This window comes from Microchirus variegatus (genome assembly GCF_963457635.1).
Source record: "Microchirus variegatus genome assembly, chromosome: 2".
In the NCBI taxonomy this organism is placed as follows: Eukaryota; Metazoa; Chordata; class Actinopteri; order Pleuronectiformes; family Soleidae; genus Microchirus; species Microchirus variegatus.
This window is the reverse complement of record NC_139803.1, coordinates 38,435,890-38,458,924: the sequence shown is the minus strand read 5'-3', so window position 1 is coordinate 38,458,924 and position 23,035 is coordinate 38,435,890. Positions and strand designations below refer to the sequence as shown.

The window sequence follows — 23,035 nt, the reverse complement described above, 5'->3', positions numbered from 1 at the left end:
TGTTATATGAACATTATTCCTGAGTCTCTGTGACATATTAAGAGGATTTTATGGCCAGTTGCTTTAGATTTATTACATAATGCACCTTTAAGTTTTAATTTTAAAATGTATATTCTACTGCTGTGTTAATTGATCCTGAGGCATTTTTTATCTCATCTTCCTGTTTCATGTTTCTTATGCACCAACAAACCCAAAACAAATTCCTTGTTTAAAACATACTTGGCAAACACAACAAACTCTAAGGGCCACATTGGGAAATATATATATATTTATATATTGTATACATAAATGTATATATCTATATATCTATATATATATATATAGATATATATATATATATTAGGGCTGTCAAAAGATTAAAACATTTTAATCTGATTAATCACAGCTGTGGATTAATCACGAATAATTACCATTCGAAAATATGCCCAAAAAATTCTAATTTTCTCTTTATATTGTTGTAGGAACGGAGAGATAAATAAAGTATGTGAAAATATAAATGTAAAGAACAATAAAATACTGTAAATAACTTGTAAAAACCTATACAAACTTAGTAAAAAATTAACATTACATTGTAAAAAACCCACATTATAAGACAATATAAATAAATAGAAAAAATAAAATGCTGTAAATAACTTTAAAAAAAAAACTGTACATTGCACTGTAAATAACTCACATTATAAACAAAATATTAAGTATAGAAGTTAAATAGTTTTCTTGTGGTACTAAACCCACAGCAGGAAATTCTTCATCAGCACCTGCTTCTACTAGTTAGCGTTAGCGTCAGCTAGCATACTGGCGCTAATGTTAGCTGCTGTCTGTGTCCCCGTTAGTTAGAAGGTGACTGTTAATGTTACGATTATATCATTATCTGCGCCAGCAGCGCCACTTACAACTGCGTGTCTTTCTTTCTTTTTTCTTCATCCTCTCTTTTTTCTTCCTCTTCTAACTTCCTGATTGATAACTCCTCTTCATTTTCCTTCAGCTTCACACAGGCTAACGTGAGGTGAGGTGGGGCCTCTTTAGGGAGGTTTCCTACTGAGATGTCATTGCAAATCAACCCTTGTTGTTTAAGGGGGGCGGCGATGCGGCTGCTTACTGATGCATTAAGGTCCGAGTGTCGGGAGCCCCCCTATCGGCTCAGGGCCCCATGCAGTTGCCCGCCGCCTTGCCTGTTCATAAACTGCACGTCTACTCGTAGCGCGATAAAAGTGAGAAAGTGCGTAATATATATATATATATATATATATATTAATTTACAAGAATAAAGTCATACATTTATGAGGTTTATGTGGTTTCAGAGATATACTCATTTCATTATGAGTGTGCAATTGTGAGACCTACAAAATAGGCTTTGGCCTGAAAGAGTTATATAGTTGGGTTCAGGGTCACGTCAGTCGGCCAAAGAGTCCATGTTTGTTTGGAGGTTTAATGTAATTATGCGTATTAAAACATCACTATAGAATTAAAACGTCTCCATTCAGCCTCACAGAGGGAGGAAAAAAAACTGAATGGATGCAGCATGAATACTGCTGTGTCCTGAATATGCCACTTTCTTATTTTTTTCATCTCAACACTGACTCGAATGAACAGTGGAACTTGAGCTGATAACCTAGCTGTGCTCCACGACAGTGGATCCCTTTTTTTTGCCTCCGTGTCATATTTTATAACGTTTGGCTGAACCTGATGTCCTCATGTTTGGACGAGAGCAGCGAATGCCAAGCCCAGGCTCTGCAATTTGAATTCATGGAAGACGAATACGATGATTATGAGCAGCTGGCATTCAGCACTTTTGAGGTCACGGGTTTTTAGCGAGGCTGCCCCGATGCATGTACACTTACAGGCAACTCACGAGAGAAAGGGAAATATAACAGTGGACTGCGGTCCAATTAAAATGGGTTCAAGAAAGATCCAGACTCCCAAGAGTTTCATTCTTGGCTCGGCAACCCCACTCTGAGGAGAGAGGGAGGATGCTGATACGGCTCTAAGTGCTGCTGCAAATAAGGCGCCAGAGTATAAGACAAAGGGTGAACGGGGGGGGGTGGTGGTGGAGAGATGAGGGCGAATGCCAGATGATTGAAATGGATTTTTCATGCAGAGCAGTAGAGGAGGTTAAAAACACAACCACAGAGACTAAATGCTGGCCGGGGGGAATTGTAACGCTTGGCGTCGTTGTGGATTTGTGGGGAAGAGTGAGGGTTCTGAAGATGTCTCCATAAAATCCCTGCTTAGCAAGACAGACAGATGCTGTAATCAAAGTGTGTGTGGGTGTGTGGGTGTGGGTGTGTGTGTGTGGATGGGGGTTGTACAAAATGAGTGGTGAACTTATTTATGTTCATAATTAACATTTTACTACCAGGTGATGGACCTAAGGCAACCCCCTGGTGTGCCCCAATCTGGGAAAGCACATTGTAGGGTGAATACTCTCACACATACACACACACACACACAAGTGTATGCATACAAGTGCAGATGGATACTGCATTAGATATATCTCAGAGGATATACTGCTCAAGGTTGGGTTTTATGTGCCCAGTGCTGGGATATCTTTTTTTTCTTTTTTTTTTTAAGTATGTGAAATAAATCTGCAAACTTATTACAAGGATTTTTAAAAATCCAACTCAATATAGTGAAGGCATTCTGCATATCTGGTTGTTTTGTATCAGTATAATGCAGTATATAAAAGGCAGTGTATTTAACCAAACTAAATGTGTGATTAAGTGTGGTGCAGCTAACTAAAGGGCAGGAAAAAAATATCATTAAACCAATTTTGTTCTTCTGTGGACTGTCACAAACAGAAGCAGGTTGATGAACCCTACAGTTCATTTCAGTTCTTAACCCTTTAACACCCGAGCATATCGTAGACGGAACGTTTGCCATAATTATGCGACAGTTTGTGCTGTCAGAGAAATTCCAACGGTTTCCGAAAGCTTAGAAGTCGCACGTCAAAGCCAACGTGTGGTTATTACGGTAAATTCACTCGCGCTGTTGCAGGAAGTTGGCGATTCAGCAGAGAGGAGAGAGTTGGAACACTTTTTTTTAGAACATTGAGACAAAAAGTAATACAAATTATATCTTAAGTATGTTTAATACTTTTTAAATTTCGAGGCATTTCGAGGCTTAGGTTGTTAAAGGGTTGTATAAATGTATAGTATTATAGTATATTTACGTCAGTGTTGTCGTCATGGTGAATAAATGGGATTTAAAACACCGTTTTTTGGACAGATAATATTGAGATAATTAACCTCTTTATCCATGTTTTCTTTGGTTGCTTTCAAACTGGCCAGCTATTAAAATCAGATGTTAACAATCACTTAAAAAAAACATCGTTGAACCATCGTCACATTATTCAAATGGGGAAAACAAGCAATGGCAGCTGTAATACATTCTTTACAGCACTAGTCATAAATCATTACAAATGATTTATCAGCATTGTCGGTGGACTTAGATGCCAATCATCTAAACTGAACACATGATTGATATTAACACTGACATCTATGTACACTCTAAGAAATAAGGGTTCCAAAAGAGTCCTTCTACAAAGGCTGAAAAAAAACCTGTTTTTCAAGGGTTCTTGGGAACACTAATGGTTCCAGTACGGTGGAAAACCTTCGAAAACCTCATATGGTTCTACTTTGCACTTTTATTTCTAAGAGTGTAGTGCTTCCTACCGTCCTTCCTGTGTTCAGACAGAGAGACTGAAAAGGTTTCTCTCGTCTTGTACCCGGAAGGTCACTGGGTTCAATCCCCGGGAAAAGTGCAGCCCACTGCTCCCGTGCCCGGCTTCTGTGAATGTGTGTGTTCACGACTGCTGTGTAATAAGGACGGATTAAATGCAGAGGACAAATTCACCATCACTAATTGTTGTGTGTGTGTGTGTGTGCAAAAATTACTAATTCTAAATTCCAAACGTGTTGCAGTGGAGACGTCAACACGCTGCCCATCTTTCCTGCCACGCAAACAGACCAGCGCTTCTAATTGGACTCGGTAAACTTAGCAAGCTGGTGTTAACGTATTAAACGAAGAAGCGTCCGCCTCCATTTAGAATTCTCTGCGTGCTCGTGTGTGTGTGTGAATAAACCGATAAAGAGAAAGGAAAGTGTACTGTACGGTGACTATTTAATTTTGCTGTTTAAATTTTTAATTTAGGTCTTAAGTATTGGCAGCGGCGGTGGCGGCGGGGGTTTGAAGGAAAAGGGGGGACCCTAATTAGGGCAAAGTGTGCATGTGTTCAGAGATACATAAAGTGTGAAAAGATAAAGAGAGATGAGGCGTCAGCACGGCTGATATCTCACACAGGAACATCAGTGGATTGACGTCACGTGTTTGTGTGTTTGTGTGTGTGAGGGCAAGGTGATCTTGAGGATTAAATCTGCAGGATTGTGTTTGCGACACCGTGCGCTTACATCGTGACTATTAGGGGAGCATATTGAGCTTTGAGGACTTCATCTTTGGATTTTACATATTTGTTTATGTCACGTTGACTGGGTGGAAATATATCGTTAGTGGGTATGCGTTGCAATTTATGTGCCAGCCCCCCTCCATGCCCCCTCTCTCCTCTGCCATCTGTGCTCCTGGCATGGTTCTTTAACATCGGTAATGAAGAGGAACACCACTCCCTACACACACACACACACACACACAGACACACAAGTGTTTGTGCAGCTATTCTTCTTAGGTCACTGTATTGGATTCCAACTAAAAGAGTATTGCTCACCTTAGCCAAAACTAATGAAACCCTGACCTTTGCTAGAACCTCACAAATGAAGGTCTGCCTCATTAGGATCACATGAGGAATTACTGGACTGACAAGGTCAATGTCCAGAACAAAGAAAGTCCAATAAAAGGCATTCAAATGTAAAAATGCACACAAACAACAACAAAAAAAATCTTTACCAACAAAGATTAATTTATGTTTATGCTTGTCTAATGAGTCAATTTGTCTCAGGTACAGAATCACTGCTTCTTAAATGCCGTTTTTTTGAGAACCTCAGCATTATGCGTATTAGATTTAAACGTCTTAAAACACCGCTCCCACCAAAATGCACTTATCCTATAAACACAACGGAAAGTGACCCATTAAATTGTCTGTTAACACATCACCCAACAACCTATTACATGTAGTTCAGGGGTTTCACGAGGACACGGTATTGATATAAATAAATTCTTCTTTGGTGTCTGTGACCTAGCATGAGTCACGACTCTTAGACATCTGACCTGAATGCATACAATTTGGATTTTGTGTCACCAAAAATCATATTGCTTCACACTTTGACCCATTAGAATGCATGCAGGTAAATATGTGTCAAATCTGTCTCCTGTCAGCAAAGCACTGATGAGCGTGGATTTGGAAATCACATTTTCATCAAATCAAACAATTACAACACCACTGTGTTTGTTTGATTCCCGTTATATTACAGAGTTGGATGACATTTGACCTGTTCTTTTAAATGTTTACTCATAAAACATGTTATAATTGACAGAAACACACTGAAGAACCGTGTCTGGCTTTTATTTTCTTCGAACGCAGCCATTTAGACGTCAACTTTTTTGTCAGTTTTATCAATCCCAACTTCCTCTGTAGTTGCAGGAATGAGACGTGCATCTCCGATCCACTGTCTGACGATCAAATAACACATTTATCTCTGAAAATTAGTATATTTTTTGGCTGAAGTGGCCCTTTAAACACAAAACCCAACAGCACTCTCAACAGCAAATCACTCAAAACTGCAGCTGAACTATTCGGCAGCTCGTAAGCGAGACGGCATGTCCATTTTTCACAAGCGTATTTACTTTCCTACCGTAGTCTCTACTGAAAACCAACGCACACTAACACTCCATCACACCCTTGTTTATACACGGGACTGTTGTGAGGGCAGTAGTTCAGGAGATCTCCTGGACGCCGTGCCTTGCCAAACCCCAGCCCCAGTGCCCCCTTTTCTGTCCTGATTGCCAGCGATGAGTTGTCCCCCGTGCCTGCTTGGCCAGTGGCAGATGGATTGGATCGGCACGGCGTCACACCAGCTGACACAGTGGCATGTCAAACAGGCGGTCACGGGCAAGCGCCGGGCCACTGTACCGCCCTATGGGGGGGGGGGGGTTAATAATAATGTGAGCTGGAATCACAATGGATGGGCAGCGATTTGCTCAAAAATAAATATGAATATTAGAAAAATGCCAGCATATGTGTTCAAATCTGAAAGTCTGTACACACGCACACACAAAGGACGATTAACAAGGCAGTAGTCAAGGCCTCCCAAACGGATACATTCACACTCAATCCATCAACATACAGCAATGAAGGACGCACACACACAAAATCCTATACTACACTCACAAGACCTGACACTTGCATTCATTCACACACCGACACACACACACACACCCTCCCCTCTGTGTTCTACAGACAGCGATGATGGCCTGTGTTTGGGAAGTTAATGGCTGTTTGCTCCTCACAACCTTCACACTTGATTACTCCGGTCAAGCGGTGTCTGGACAGTGGGGGCCACAACTCTGAGACGTCACACACACACACACACACACACACAGAGAGAGACACGCACACCGCGCTGCTTCTGCTCTCATACGCTAAACACGTTTGTTAGAAATGTTTATGCGAGATTGAGGACGCTCGGTGCAAAATGTTATCCGTCAAACTCTTATGAAATACAGAGATGAAGAGTCATCTGTCACTGTGCTCTTGTTGTTTTTATTATTATTATTATTATTATTATTATTATTATTATGAATGGGGGAATGATTTATTGCTGTGTTTTGAAAACAAAAAGTACATTTTGGAAGGCAGGAGAAGAAGAAGAAATACTTATATAATAATAAGGAAAATAAGGAAATAATAAGTTACATGTTAATTCATTCAGGGTGGAGTTGTCACTGTATGAACATTATCTGATTTCCATTTGAAAGAACGCTAAGATCACACCCAGTGTCTCATTTGGGGATTTCCTATGAACTGTAGGAAATCACACGGCGAACTATAGTTAATAATAGCACAGATGTCACCTGCAGGCCATGGTGACATCAAAGATACACAAAATATCTTGAAGTTAACGGTGGATAGTTGAAGAAAAAAAAGTAAGTTCGAAAATGAGATGGTGGAAATGAAGGTTGGATCAACACACACATTATAATAAGTGACAAATGAAAACTAAATGAACACTGTACTTCTACATTTGAATATACTGTATATTATTTGCTATAATGTAGTTTCTCACAGGTACAGTGCTGCTCTCTTGCATGCAAAATGAAGCAGCAGGTGTTAAGACAATAATAGGGGTTTATGTATCATTGGGGAGCCAGGCCTGCGTTGTAATACAATGATTATCACTTACGCAGACTAAAATATGATGGGGTTTTTTCTGTCTATAATGCAGGAAATGTAGGAGATGACATCAGACTGTAGTAGTTTGTATATTCAACTAAATGTCATTTTCTTTTAACAACACAACTATGTAGATGACAAAATGACTGACATATTAAATCAATAACAAGATGTAGTGAGAATAATACATGTTCTCGATTACAAATAGCGCTTTTCGGCTAATAGTGGCTAATACTGGAAGCTAACAGTAGCTAACAGTCTTTTCTATTAGCGATAGTATCTGGTACTTTTAGTACCAGCTCATAGTTTAATAGCTCAGAGTTTTTTCCATTAGCGATAGTACCTGGTACTTTTAGTACCAGCTAATAATTTAATAGCTAACAGACTTTACCTTGAGCAATAGTACCTGGTACTTTTAGTACCAGCTCATAGTTTAATAGCAAACAGTCTTTTCCATTAGCGATAGTACCTGGTACTTTTAGTACCAGCTCATAGTTTAATAGCGAACAGTCTTTTCCATTAGCGATAGTACCTGGTACTTTTAGTACCAGCTTATAGTTTAATAGCAAACAGTCTTTTCCATTAGCGATAGTACCTGGTACTTTTAGTACCAGCTCATAGTTTAATAGCAAACAGTCTTTTCCATTAGCGATAGTACCTGGTACTTTTAGTACCAGCTCATAGTTTAATAGCGAACAGTCTTTTCCATTAGCGATAGTACCTGGTACTTTTAGTACCAGCTTATAGTTTAATAGCTAACAGTTTTTTCCATTAGCGATAGTACCTGGTACTTTTTTTTAGTACCAACTCATAGTTTAAAAGCTAACAGTGTTTTCCATAAGCGATAGTACCGAACAATGACGAACTGTAGATCAGTTAAAAAGACTTAAAAATCACGAAGGAATGCGTTAATCTCAAAACATTTAGCAAGGACATTTCTAAAAGCTCTACTGTTAGCTTTAACGATTGAGAATAATAACATTTTTTTCAGCATTTCAGAGATTTTTTTTACCTTAGGCCTAAAGTGGCACATGTGCTTCAGCAGGGACAAAGGACGGGTCTTTAGAAAATAAGATTTGTTTTCATAGACTTGCTGAGCAGCTCTGAGGCCACTAACAGAGCCACCGGTGTGTGCGTGTTCAGCACACACAGTGTTTGATGCTAATTGCACCGCGCAACAGGTGGGTAAGTCATTTCCGTACAGTTCCTAGCAATTACACAAATGCGCCACAGAGTACATCATTGCCTCACTTTCACACTGAAATCAGATAATGATGCAGTGCTTGGCATCAGGCCTTTTTTTTTTTTTACATAAAAAATAAATCACAATCACAGGTTTGTGAGCGACTTTGACTTCTCTTCATTTAGAATTTCATTCGCAAAGAAATGAAACACCACAAGCACATTTCAGTTTGAATACAATCTGATTTCAATAGAAGATAAAGTGTGTGCCACGGTGAGTACGCTATTTGGGGAATCCATCATTTTGATCTGCACTCAAAAGTAAATAGGATGCACAGTTTAACTGCATTATTAAGTGATTTTCTTTATATTAACATTTGACATCATTTGAAGCCCTGGTTGACTTGTTTAACTCTGAGGTGATTTAAAGGCTACCCACAATTCCCCCCCCAAAAAAAGAGTATGCAAATGTAGTCTTATACAGAGACCCATGGGTGCTGCATTATGATTCATGACCAGTTAACTGACCTTGCTGACTTTCATATTTGAAATTGTCTCATTTTTAAAAATGCAATGGCAAAGACTGGAGAGTGCGTTCTGGCTGCAACACTGAATTTACCCTCCGTCGCTGTGCAGACCGGATCAGGGCATCATTTACCAAAACGGTTATTATATACACAAACCGTATGCGGAAATGGAAGTAGAAATGACTTTCCCACTGCTGTGGACTGCTGTTTATTAGTGGCCTGAGAGTTCTTCAATGGAGGCAAGTGACCCATATAGACTCCTCTTTCAGTAAAAGCAAAGACAGATAGCGGCTATAGTTACATAAGGCTGCCGGGTTTAATGTGGTTTCTATGGCGAGAGACAAGATTTACTTTGCTCTTCAGAGATATCAGGATAAGAGCGTCTTTGACGATAATGCTGTTTGGCTTCCATCTTAAGATATCATATTTTTCTATCTTTAAGGGGGGGAAGAGCCTATCGCCGCAGATCTGAGACGTGTTCTGCATGTTTGGTGGTGCACACGTGAATGTGCTTGCACATGGGTATCCGAAATGCCAGCGCTACAATAGCACCCCGAAAAGGCTGTGAAGATAATCAAAATATATATGAGGTGATAATGATATACAAATGCAAGATGACATCTACATTTTCTTCCAATTCCTCATTTCTGTTGCGTCTCCTGACATCTTACCTAGTCTAACCTACATTTTTCCTCACATGAATCCATCACACACTGCCCCCTGCTACTGCTGCATGCCTCGCACATCTGTGCAGGGGAGCTCTTTTTTTTTTTGGAGCACAGTTGGGCTGGATTTGTGTGGGCGCAGTGGAAGGGATTGTGGGGTGCTAAGTGCGGGGGTCTGGCAGTCAGTCAGATGAGGACGCTGACAACAACAGCTAAACGCCCCCTCGCTGTACGCCGTCCAAAAAACATCGCTTGCGTGGTGCTGCATCATAAGCAGGGACAGAAAACTAAAGACTGGTGGCTGAGAGTGTGTGTGTGTGTGTGTGTGTCAGACTATGAAGATGTGGGTTTGTTTGGCTACGATAAAGGAGGGGGGTCAATGAAAAAGAGAATTAAAAAGAAGAGAGGGGGAGCAGTAAACAGATTATGACCCAGAGCCACGATTATCTACGCTGGCTGCTCTGACCCCTCGTGCCAATTTCAGAGATAAGGTAGCATGTGTGTCAGTGCAGCGTCTTAATAAGAATAGCTGCACAAATATGTGTGTGTGTGTCTGCTTTATGCAAAATGTGTGTGATTCTTCCTCACATGCAGTCATTGGTATTCACCGCCTGCTTTCAGGGGCCACACACTGTTCTGGCTGATGTACGGGGAGAGAGGTGCACTCGTGCTAGCATCCATGACAAGATAACCGCTGTTGATGGCTTCTAGAATTGCAGATGGCCACGGCGGGAAGACATATTTGTGTCGCGGAGATGTCAAGAGGACAGCAGATTGATTTTGTGGGACTGGAAATGAATCATACATGTTACCGTCAGTGCTCCCGTTGGAGTTTTAAGCACAGGCAGCGCGCTTGTTCCCTTTCTGCCATCTGCACCCTACACCACCTGCTCACTATTTTTTGCTCCATATCAGCTTTCTTCCTCCCCATTTTTCTTTTTTTTTCCCCCCGCTCCGCTAAAATTGTTCACCCTAGCATTATAAAAAAAAAGGGTCCTCAGGGGAATGCAGATTATGATTTAAACCACATTTCCCAGCATGCTGTGGCAGGAGGGTACTGTCCCATGGGATAACCATCAGTCCTGCAAGGCAGTATGGGTGCTGACAGCTCCAGGCTGCTGCCGGTTCTCTCATTAATGTCAGTGTAATGAGTTCACATCTAACCTGTCGCTGGTGCGACGTAGCGCTGGGAGGAGGCAGACTGATAGTGGACCGAGGCCGTGACGCTGACGCCGGCACATCACAATTCAACACATTAGGTCCAGCTCCCAATGCAGACGTCTGATATCTGATCACTTTGGACAAGTCTGTTTTGTGTGCTAACAAAATTCTATGAAATACAATTTCAAAAGGGAGATTGCACTCCATACAGACAGGGGGGGTCGTTCTGAATTGATGATGCAGGATGCAAAAATATCTCGTTCACACTTCACACTGCAAATAAGCAGAGTATAAAACTGGGTAACTTTTAAGTTTAGTGGTTTGAAAACTTCATTCTTGTCCACGATAAGCTGAACCTAACTGAGCAAATATTCATTTTGGCAGCATAAATGCTTAATGTCTGAGTCTATTTGGATGAACTATAAGACAAAAGAGAACACCAGTGCATGTCAGGTCATCGTCAAACATCCATCCACCATATGAGGGTCGCAGGGGTTGCTGGTGCCAATCCCAACTGACATACTTTTATTACCAGGAACTTATTTAACTGGGGAAAAGAATTCCCACTAATATGTGATACCACCGCATCGTCATGGTCGTATTCTGTGGTCGATTAAAAGTACTGCTGATCCTCCTCCTCTGCAAATACCTGCCTGGAACTTGCCGTCCGTCCACTTGGCGTACATCGATTTCCTTTTTGAAATGAACCAAAATGAATAAGTTCTACTTTCTTCATCTTCTTTCAAAGGTATTGTTTAAAATTTGGCTTTAACAGCTGCAAAATGTGCTCCACCAATCAGCTTTCTTCGGCACACATCCCCACCCCCTCCAGAGTTCCTGGTAATCTGAAAAGTGCCTAGCTGCGACGGGAGTAGGCACTACTTTCGGTGAAAATCTGGGGTCGATGGAAGGTTTTTCCATGGGTAATTTTGTTGGAAATACACCAAGATCTTTATTAAAAATAATAAAAGTAAAGTTCTTAGAAAAGATAGGGGCTATTTCATTAATTTTCTCTGGGCTAAACTGGTCTTTTCAATTTTTCCAGTTGTGTTTAATAAGATCAAAAGGTCAAAGAACACAGAGACCACTAACATCCTCACGCTATCTATCCATAAAAATGTGGATACCATACAGTAAACTAGTGACTGGTTCAGGTCTGTGAAGTCATGGACGACTACAATATGACAACACAACATGTACAATTATACACTGGTAACCTCTTTATCTACCATGCTCCACCTGCTGTTCACTGGAGCAGGAGGGAAAACATCGTCTAACTTACCTAAGGTAAAGGAAAAATGGCCAGAGTGCAAGTCAAGAGAGGAGGAGGAAGACGACAGGACATCCTCATTTTCCCACAGTCATCAGTCAGCGGTTTGTCAATTTCAATTTCCTTACCATCTGCTCCACAGCGTGGTATATAAACGCCTCTTCTTCGGGCTCAACAGTGAAGAAACAGTCGCCGATATTATGAACACTGAAACCACTGAACACTGAGTCTGAACATTTTGAAAGTAGGTGAATAAAATAGACAAAACTTTTTTTTTTTTTTTTTTTTGAGGTCAACGGTTTTTACACAACTACGGTCCATCACCTTGCCAGCATGTCCTTCAGCTGGAGTATTGCCCTTTCAGTTGTGAGTACATGGCAATAAAAGCTCTTCGGCTCATTTGTGGAGCTCGGTTCGACGGTAGAGTGTTTTTGGCTGATTGTCCCTCTTTTATGTTTTTTATATATATATATATATAAAAACAAAAGTTGTATGAATACAAGCAGCACAGCACACTCCGAGTCAAAATGGAGTAAGTGTGCAGTAAAAAGTAAACACTTGCAGGACTGAACGTGTATACGATTGTACAGCTTTAATGCGTGGTTACTAATTTATACTGTGGAAGTGAGGATGGAGCTCTTCGTGATGACGCTAGCGTAGTCTCCGATACATATGGGTTTGAAAGGTATGGGCCATGCAATTATTATGAGAATTACATTGTGCTCGTACATGAACTTTGTTTCCCGTCAAAGCCATTAGCCTCAGCTTTACGAGACATCCTGACAGACGTGTGTTTGGAGTTATGTTGTTTTAGGAGCGTGAGGTCACGACGCATTGTAACGTAACTGTACAATGCACTGTAACATCAGTGCATTGATGTTCTTACACATTTTCACTTCCTGTGATTTCATATTCTTTTATGTTTATATTTAGGCTTCAAAGCACGTCGTTTTTTAGGTCGTCTCTGTTTAACATTCTAAGAGGCATTTAGGTCATTTTCTATCAAAATATGGTAAAGGCAGCAGTATAGTATCACACTAACAAGTCTACAGTATATTTATACATGTTTGGGGGCAAACGATTGCTGTCCATCATTTTTTTTGAAACTTATTTTAACCATAAAAGGGCCAGAAAAGTTGCTTTTGCCCATTTTTCCAGAATAATGTTCAATATGTGGCAGTTATTTACCATTTACAGCATGCTTAACCAGTGTATTAAACTATTAATTTAGAATGTTATTTCGAAAAAAAACAAAAAACAGACTATAGTTGTAAATGAACACCAGATTGTGTGTGTTAAACTTGAAATTTGAACAGTATAACAAATATTTAAAATAACATTTGGTTGAGTGTTTGTCTCTATGTCCACACACAAGCCAAAACAAAGACGCTGATTCGCCAGCTTCCTGCAACAGCGCGAGTGAAATTACCGTAATAACCACATGTTGGCTTTGACGTGCAATTTCTCAGCTTTCAGAAAGCGTTGGGATGTTTGTGTTAAAGGGGTTGAATAAATACATTCCCGTCCTCTACTGGAGCCTTAAAAAATCTAAGCTCAATTCAAAAATAAACAAAGTACAGTCCAACTATGACAGCACATGCTGGAGGCGCCTCCTCATGTGCCTACTGCAAATCTTTGACATCACTTTGGCAGAGAAAGGGTGCCTCACGGATGACTCATGCCTTACAGTGAGTGATTGGAAACCTCTTGTGGAGTAAAAGAGAGAGACTGGTGAGGCAGATAAGAACCCAATTTAAAATACATTAGACTGTGCCCAAACCCATAAGTTCAAATTACCAAAAAAAAAATGGCTATGATACCTGCTGTCAGTGGGAACGCTTACACGGATACATCATCAGTCATGACTCAGCAGAACACGTGGGAAGAGCGAGACAACCTGATTGGTTCAGTGACAATGACCCTAATACATATGCCTGTGTGTGTGTGTGTGTGTGTCTCAGATTCAAGTCTTCATCTCACATTCATCCATCTACCCACAAGATGGTGATTGCACATGTGTGTGTGTGTGTGTTCGTGGGAGAGCACCTGTCTAACGGTCGCTGCACTGTTAGTCATCGCTGTGTTATATCCAATATTGGTCCACACTGTTCTGCTCAATAGACGTCTTACACAAACATAAACCACATTCACTTAACTTAAACATTGGTCAATTAAAGGACATGAAGTAGGTCACTGGGAAGAAGGAAAAAAAAACACAAAGGGATTTTGTTACTACTAAGTGGAAATCAATAGGATTTTGTGCATGGGCTGATTTCCCCTCTTATGGTGTGTTGAAATCTTAGAAATGAATTTAATATCTCAGGACGAGCTGAGCGCTGTTGCCGAGGTCATCTACTCATCAAAAGTGCAAAACAAAAAGCGTACAAAAAAATTGACAATAAACCCTTCATAAAATCATTTTATACCTTACATGATTACGTAGATGTTAGGAATGGTGATGGTTTCAATTTACCCCGTCATTTACGTGAAAAAATGAACCAATTAAACGGATCTGATTGGTGGGAAGTGAATCATTTCATTCCCCAGGTCGACCAAGCGATATCTGTTTTCCCCACGGACGCCAGTGTCATCAGAGAAGGGTTTTCTCCACAGCTGGTGTTCATGTACTAATCAAGTAGTTTATCTTCATTAGAAATTGTTAATGCACTATTTTAACATGCAGTAAATTGGAAATAACTGCCAGATATTGAAAGTTATTTGGGAAAAATAGGCAAAAGCACAGGACATTTTCTGGCCCTTTTATGGTTAAAATAAGCAAAAGAAGTGAAATAAGTGTGATTTACAGACAATTTTGTAATCAAAATATTAGGAATCTAACAAAAAAAAAGTATTTCTTAGATTTGTGAAATGTACATTACAATACTAATGTGTCACTGACATACAACGTGTAAAATGTAAACTATTTTCTATTATTTGACATTAAAGATTGATAATTTATCGTTTATATGTGGTTAGACGAGGTACTACACTACATTACCGATGTTGGATGATGAAAACTGAAGAACTAAGTCACATGACAGTGGCTAACAAGTGCACCAATGTGACCAACTGCTGAAAAAACTAACAAATGCAGCTTCATTTTAAAATGCAGCCAAAAATAAACAGCTACAGCTGTCAGGACAGCTGGCTTTTAAAAATAAATAAATAAGTAAGTCAAATAATAATAATAATTGTAGACTCTGTGAATGCCTGAATTAATGGGCTTTTAATATCAATATTGAATCATTAGAGCTCAAGTGGATCTGACTATAATTACTGTACATCCGTGAATAAGTGTGATGATTAGATGCATTCCTATGGCACATGTGGCAACTTTTAATCAAAAAAATGTCTTTTTTTTGATGGGGGAAAAAAAAGAACAAGGTTTTAATGTTTAAATTAGTCTCGGTCGTAATGTGATAACAGTATATAATGAAATGACAGAAGCAGGCCCTACACTGGAGTGCACTCCTGCTGAGGAGCCGGCACTCTGCTGTAATGAGGCTTTAGGAGAGGTCTCTCATCAGTCCCCGCTGTAAGCAGCGGCTCTATCGACAGTCCGCATTAGTGCAAGGTGCGTGTCAATGAGTTTTACGGTGTGTGCTATTTTCGGCCGGAGAAAGGTGGCGAGTCGTAGCCCCAATCTATACCTCGAATTCTGCAAATGATCAGGGAAAAGGCAGAAAGGGTTCGATGACTCAAGTCAGTCTGAAAGAGACTTTTTTTTTTACTTGAATAAACAATACAGATCAGTGACTGTTCCTATGTGTGTGTCCCAGACTCTCCGCCCGCAGTAAATACAGGACAGTTAGATGGATTTCACTCGTGCGGCAGAATTGTTCATTTCCTACTCGTAAAATATTTAGGTTTGAGACAGAAAGTCGGTAGATTTGTCGCAACTTGCTTTGTTTAAAAAGAAATCAAAGTGTCGAGGGTCTGCAAAGTCGCTAAAAACGAAACTACTAAGTGTCAAAATGTATAAAAACCTCAGGGTTCCACAGATATTGTATATAACTACAGTAAAAAGGTATCTAGATTTGGTAAATTTACCTCTTCTACCTCATCGTCCCGCCTCCATACCTAGATTTAAATATTACTTTGCAACACCACATTTTTTCCAATGCAAATTCTCTGCACTTAATCACAGTCGACAGGATCCGTTCATCATGCAGTTAGGTGAGAAGATGACTCTAATTTAGCACGGAGCTATTTTCCAGGTTTATAATAGGATATGTTTTTATAGAACTATATATGAAGCTCTGAGACTCAATTAATTTACATCTTAAAGAGTCTGAAAGTACAAAAGCTCAAGGTAATATATTAGGAAACAAAATAACGTGTAAAAGCACAAACTCCTCATAAAACCAGTAAAGAAATAATTTTTTTCACTTTAGTCTTTTTCAAATATTACTTTTCAAGAAGGCAAAATTGCAATGGATGAGCAGACACCTGTTCCCAGTAAGTAATGTCTGTTTGGCAGAATAAAGAACACATTAATGTTGCCTAATTTGAACAGATTTTTTTAGTTGCCAGGTGCAGAAAAACTAAAAATATCCCCCTTAAAAAAACAATTTAAGTGATGCTTAACAGATACTTATTTAGTGTTTCGTGAAGCTAGTGCAGTAAGTTTGAAGCCTTAATATAGACAGAATACAATACTAAATGTATTTGCTATATAAGTGATAATGTGTAATTGTCACATTATTAAATGTATTATATTCAATATAATAATATAGGTGTTTTAATTACAGTTGTGCGCATTATTATTTAGTTGATTTCAGATTTATTTCTCCGTTTTTGCATGACAAATATGTTATTATTGCGAACGATAGGTCGTTCCATAGGAAAACAAGCACTTTTACTTTGAAATTCAGTTAAATATCTTCATGAATATAAATGAATAATGAATTTATGAGTTTTTTTCCCCCAAAATTTGTTGTCTAGATATAGATATATTGTTTAATGAAGATGAAACACTAACTGCTTACTTAGGAAATGAACTGTCCTTAGTTGCTATTTATTTCCTTCTTTAAACACATGGACACAAAGCATCAGAATGCTCCAGAGAGAACCCTCGCAGGTGGACGGGGCCAAAGTGTACGACATTAGCAGATGGGAGACTTGTGTGGCCCACATGTTGGCCATATGCCAGACTGAATCTCATCTCATCCAGCACTGAGAGAAGGTGTTGCGGGCCGCTGTGAGGGCCAAACATCTGAGCGGATATCGCTGAATCTCGCATCGTGACCTGAACAAAGCTTCTCCACGTGAAGGTGAGGAGAACGCGGGTCACAACATACTGCAATAAGAAAAACAACAATAACACAGGGATGAGCTTTTTCCGCATCCCCAAGCCTCACAAAGTCCGGCAATAAAGAGGTCAGAGGGTCAACCGCTGACTAGCTGTGGCAGCAGTGGCGCCGTGAAACGGAGAAGCTTCCTGAACGCATTGCTGGAGGAGAAGTTCTCGTGTTTGCATTACCAAAAGTGCAAATTTCCTTTTCCATTCTCACTTAAAGTTGTGTCTTTAATGAGTCGGTAAGGGAAATGCAGCTGTTCTGGTGCAGATGTGTTATTTCAGCACCAGGAAAAAAAAAAAAATGGATTTACTGTCAACTGTAAGTTAGATCAGGGATATGCAGTGTTGTACACTCGGAGGCTTTGTCAATCTGCACAGCATATGAATTATAGATATCTATTTGTGCAGTTGAATGTGCGAGACGTGTATATATATATATATATATAATTACTGTGAGCAAGTGTCACTAAGACTAAAGTAGATGTGAGCGAGGAAACCTGCCTCCATGGACCAGCCAGTAAAGACACCGAGACATGGATCTCTTCCACAAACTTAAGCAAAGATGTCAGGTCATGGAATTCATTATTTGCAGCTCTGCATGGATCACGCTCTCAATTTCTCTTCCCTGCTCTTTCGCTCTCTGTTCCCCTCATACACTAATCTTAAGGATATTTTTAAGAGTGCTGTTTGTGACTTAGTGCTTACAAAGCAAAGCCAGCACTGCCGTAGAACAATGCTCAGTAGACCGAGAAATGTAAAGGTTAAATAAAAATAAATATATCCCTCGTAAAGCCGTCGGAACACTCGTCCTCGCCACACAAAACGCAAAACAACAGCATAAATATTAGCATATTTTCATACAAGTGCATACAAAAAGAAAGAAACCTAAACATCCTTTCTTTTTTAGGTGTCGTTCTGTGAGGAAAAGATGCTGCGGCAGGACTCGGGGACATTTTTTTTTTTTCTGACAAGTAAAAATATCTTGGTAGAAAATCCAAACATGTAACCTCAAACCAACCAGATATAGTATTTTTTTCAATAATGCAGCATCAAAGACAGGTCTATGAGCATAAGGGAGGGGGAAACAATGTTTTAGAGTCCTGTGGTGTCATAAAAAAAAAACAGCTTCAGTCTCCATCACTGCAGTGAACACAATATCCAAGGTGCTTGTCTGACATCTAGTGGTCAATCTGGGGTATGGGGGCTTTTTTTCTTCTTCTGCACAATGTGATTAATGCTCGTGGTTCCACACACACAACATAATCAGGCCACTTCCATGCATTATGGAAGCTTCTGAGGCTTTTCTTTTTGATTGCACAGGCTTATGTCTCACACAAACCCTCTGATTAAAGAGTCTGCAAAAGGCCTTTCCACTCACTCACTACACTGATTTTAACCACAAGCGCAACAGAAAATGTAATCCAATAACAATATGTATCATAATATAAAACATTTTTCAACACCAATATGACAAAAGCACATGGAATAACTTTGAACTTTTAACCTCAGATTTGTTAAAGGGGGAACTTAACCCTTGCTCAGATCACATGGTAAACTGCTATGGGAATAATACACAACTCCTTATATGGACATCCTGGGGGTGTATGTGTTTTTAGGTCACATATTCAGGCTTTAAGTTATGATTCATTTTATATCACATTTTTAGTATTGATAGTTTTTCAGAAGTCACAAAATAGAGTACTTTTTGTTCACCTGTGTTTATACAGAAAATAATATGAATCAGATTTCCTATTGGTTTTGTTGGGGGCAAAAAAGCCTATGGCCTCTGTATATACTGTACATTTAAATGAAAAGAAGCCAAAATGCTCTGTGTTCTGAGGGTTAAAAACAACAAGTAACAGATTTCTTCGACTTTCTCTTAAAAATTTGACATTCATTCTGCTCATTTTTAACTGTTGGCCTAATCTGGGCTGGTGTGATAAGTGTTTATTGTGTCCTGTAGTTCACATTCACTCATTCAACTTTATATTTTTGGCGTATATTCACCAACAGCCAGAGAAACAAGAGCACTGTGAGTGCACCGCGAGTGCAGAGAGCACCAAAGTGAGCGGCGTGAGTGGTCAGTGAGTAGAGTTTGACAGTTTGACAGCTTAATGGCCTAGTGGGCCAAATCCCAGTTAGCTTACACATGGAGCGAATGTCTTATGCATGCACGTCGCGTCTGGGACCGACTGCACTGTTTATCTCCCCGGTAAGTCGACGAGCCGCGACCTTATGACCTACGCACGGTTGTTAAAATCCATTCTGCGAGGATACACTCACTGCTGTGTAACATTAAACATTTAGTTTATGCATATGGTGCAAAGTAATCGCATGGGGGGGTGAGACGTCGGAAGGACACGAGCACAGTCCGTGTTCTAAACATGATGTGCAAAATAATGACCTGACATCTAAATACAGTAGTTGGGGAGGATATGGTGGAGAGAAAAAAAAAGACATTTTCAAATCAGTTAAAGGTGCCATATGTAAGAATGTGGCCAAAAACGGTTACTACATTCAAATTCAAAATACAGAGGTCTTTTAGGTTTCGTTTTCTGACGTAACTGGCAACCCGTGGTTGCTCGGCAGCTGAGACTCTACTGACTGCAATGATTGGTAGACGGCGGTAGGTGGCGCCACATGCAAAAACATGATTTGCAGTCTGCAAAAGATTTTTTTTAATGCAAATATTTTGTCTGTACTGTTGTTGTTGGTGAGCTCAGTTTGTTATATGAACATTATTCCTGAGTCTCTGTGACATATTAGGAGGATTTTATGGCCGGTTGATTTAGATTTATTACATAATGCACATTTAATATCAATAATTATTATGCTGTCAGCTGATTAAAGCTTCAACACGCACAACAAACACTTGATTATCAGAGAAATATTTCAACGATTTAAGGTCAAAACATTCAAAGTTTTGCCTCAAAGTATGTTTGTATCTAAATGCCATTAATGCCATTTAACAGGTGTTAGCCTTCATAAATGTAAATACACTGTAAATGTAAGGTAAAAAAGTACAACTAAATTGTTATTAACCTGCTGTAAAGTTGTTAAATTTCAGTCGTCATTATAGCTTTATCGGGCACAATTGCACCATATTCACTAACAGCATGACTGGATAATTGGCTGTGAATTTACCGACACAACAAGGACGTAAGGTGACATGACGCTCAGCGTTGTTTCCCTTCAAGCTGAACTGACAGCACGACCACAGACACTTAGTTCAGGTTATCACCACTTTGGGTTGTCAACACACACACACTCACACGCACACAGACGTACAACACTTGTCGCAAAACATGAGGTTTTCTCCCGCTCCCTCCATCGTTTTTTGGGGGGGGTTGGTTCGTTGCTGCGTGGCAGCACTTACCTGTGTGCTGTTCACTCAATTGTCACATGGGCCATGATAGCAATAAGTGTTTGCTATCATTGTGTCAGCATGGGGCAGAAAAACATGAGCTTTCTGCCAAAACAAGTACGCAGCAGGTGCTGCCACCTCTCAGTGGATAAACAATTAGCTTTCTGGGGGCTAAAACTACAATTGTTGCCACACATGGGATGAAAAAAAAAAAAAAAAAAGGCAACACCTGCGTGTGCAGCAGAGTGGAGCAAAGACTCAGCGCCGCATAATAGAAAATAGGAAAAGCCAACGGGGGGGTGTCAGGTTGCTCAGTTGGCAGGAACATGAACATTGTGGGTGTTATCTAAGAAATAATGAAATTGCAGGGTGACGAATTCATGATAATTACACATTTGAAACTAATTAAATCAGTGGCAGAATAAATGAAATGATTGTGACGACTCGTACAAAGAATTTAGCTCTCGCGCTCCACAGAGATGGGAAATGAGAAGTCAAAAGAAACATGGGTGCAATAGTACAATAAATATATATGTGAAAGACTATTAAGTGTGAATTTAGAGAGCAGAAAAAGGGGCCACTGCACAGACACACATCAACAGTTTAGTCAGAAAAATGGATAGAACCACTTACTGAGGCTACAGTCTATCCTGATACAATCTGGCAGGAAAGAGAGTGAAATGGTGAGTTAAAATAAAAGAAAAGAAAAGAGGACAGAGAGAGAGAGAGAGAGAGAGAGAGACAAAAAGAAAGAAAGAAGAGAAAGGACAAAGAGAAGAAAAACAAACAAAAGAAAGACATTTTACATCCTTCAAGGTACATTCTGCAGACAACCAATCATTGTTCTGGGGCCACCATCCGGGGACAAGCTCTGAGTCAGGATCACCCTTTACCTCACATCCCTCCTTCAAACCCATTTCCCTCCCCACCCCCAAAGCACGGCAGAAGACAAGGCTCACACTAGGGTACGAGTAAACTGCAGATCGTGTCGTTTTTAAATCATAGACATGAAAATAAACTATCCAGAGTGTTCTGCTGCTATCGTGCACACTGCAATCTGGCAAAGATTCCCACGCTTGATTTATATTTAACACTATATAAAACATGCTAAATATCATATGAATGACTACATAAAACATGCCAGATGGAGGCTAATCATTTAAAAATCGACTTTCTTATTTCCTGCTTCTACTACAGAGCATAATATATAATCGCACATAACACTGTCTTGCTGCTTCAATTAAATGAAATTTTATTTCTATAGCGCCAATTTCATAACATACATTATCTCATGGCGCTTTACTTGATAAGGACAGTTATTATAAAAGAAACCTAACAGGGACGCAATGAGCAAGGACGGGAGTCGGCCCACTTCCCTGGTAATTAGAGGAGCATTTTGCCTTCTGCAGCACTTTGGAGCACAAGAAAGCCAACAGTGAAAAAGACAAGAAAGGGTGATCTGCACATCCCAGCCACCTCACGCCTGGTGCACACAAACCACAAGTAAGTAAGACCCTACTGTGTATGATTTAAAAAAATTGGTCTCAGAAGCTCTGTTGTCAAAAGCCCTGTCGAAGCACGACGTCGGTAAAACAAACATCTGCTTTGTGACCGACTTTTGACACGGCTCACAGGTTAGTGTCGGAATGACAATGCCACCAAATCCATTCACTAATATTCTGCTCCCATCTAGTGGCAGTGAGTCACATGTGCATGCGGCTGTGTGGCTGGGCTGTGGTCTCGAGCTGTCAACCGCTACAGAATAGTGGACACAAACAGCCAGGGACCAGGGTCACTCTGTAGAGACGGATGTTGGTGTTTGTAAAAAAAAAGAAAAAAAAAAGGAAAAAGTCTTGATGAATGTAGCTGATCAACAAAGGAAATCATCTCGGAGTCCTTACTTTCTAAGTAATTAGAGGGATTCCAATTATTTTACAAGGCCTAACATACATTTGGGGAGTTCCTGTTGTTTCTGGGATGTATTCTCATGTGTGTTAAGCTGCTGTGGCTTTTTAAGACCTTCTTTCATGAAAGAAAAGGGAATTATCAACACATGTTTAACAGGTAAAGCGTTAAATCCACGAGTGTCAGCTACAGCTGTGAGCCGGTCTCTCTGGCTGTTTGATCCGAGGGCCGCAGACATACAGGCCATTGAAGGGATGAAAAGTTCCATCTTCTGAGTCCTGGCCAAGTGTGGTGTTTAAGAGAGGCGTAAGAAGACCAAAAGAGGA

At 40.0% G+C, this 23,035-nt stretch overlaps 1 protein-coding gene across 1 annotated transcript in view; it reads right to left on the bottom strand.

The window, feature by feature from the left end:
• The window catches only part of nrxn2b (neurexin 2b), a gene marked incomplete at its 3' end in the record, with an annotated part of 516,377 nt that overhangs the window by 283,003 nt on the left and 210,339 nt on the right, over nt 1-23,035 (bottom strand). The window contains exon 10 of the mRNA XM_083910752.1: nt 21,438-21,464. Coding sequence (XP_083766878.1) covers nt 21,438-21,464 — 27 coding nt within the window. The remainder of the gene's footprint in view (nt 1-21,437; nt 21,465-23,035) is intronic.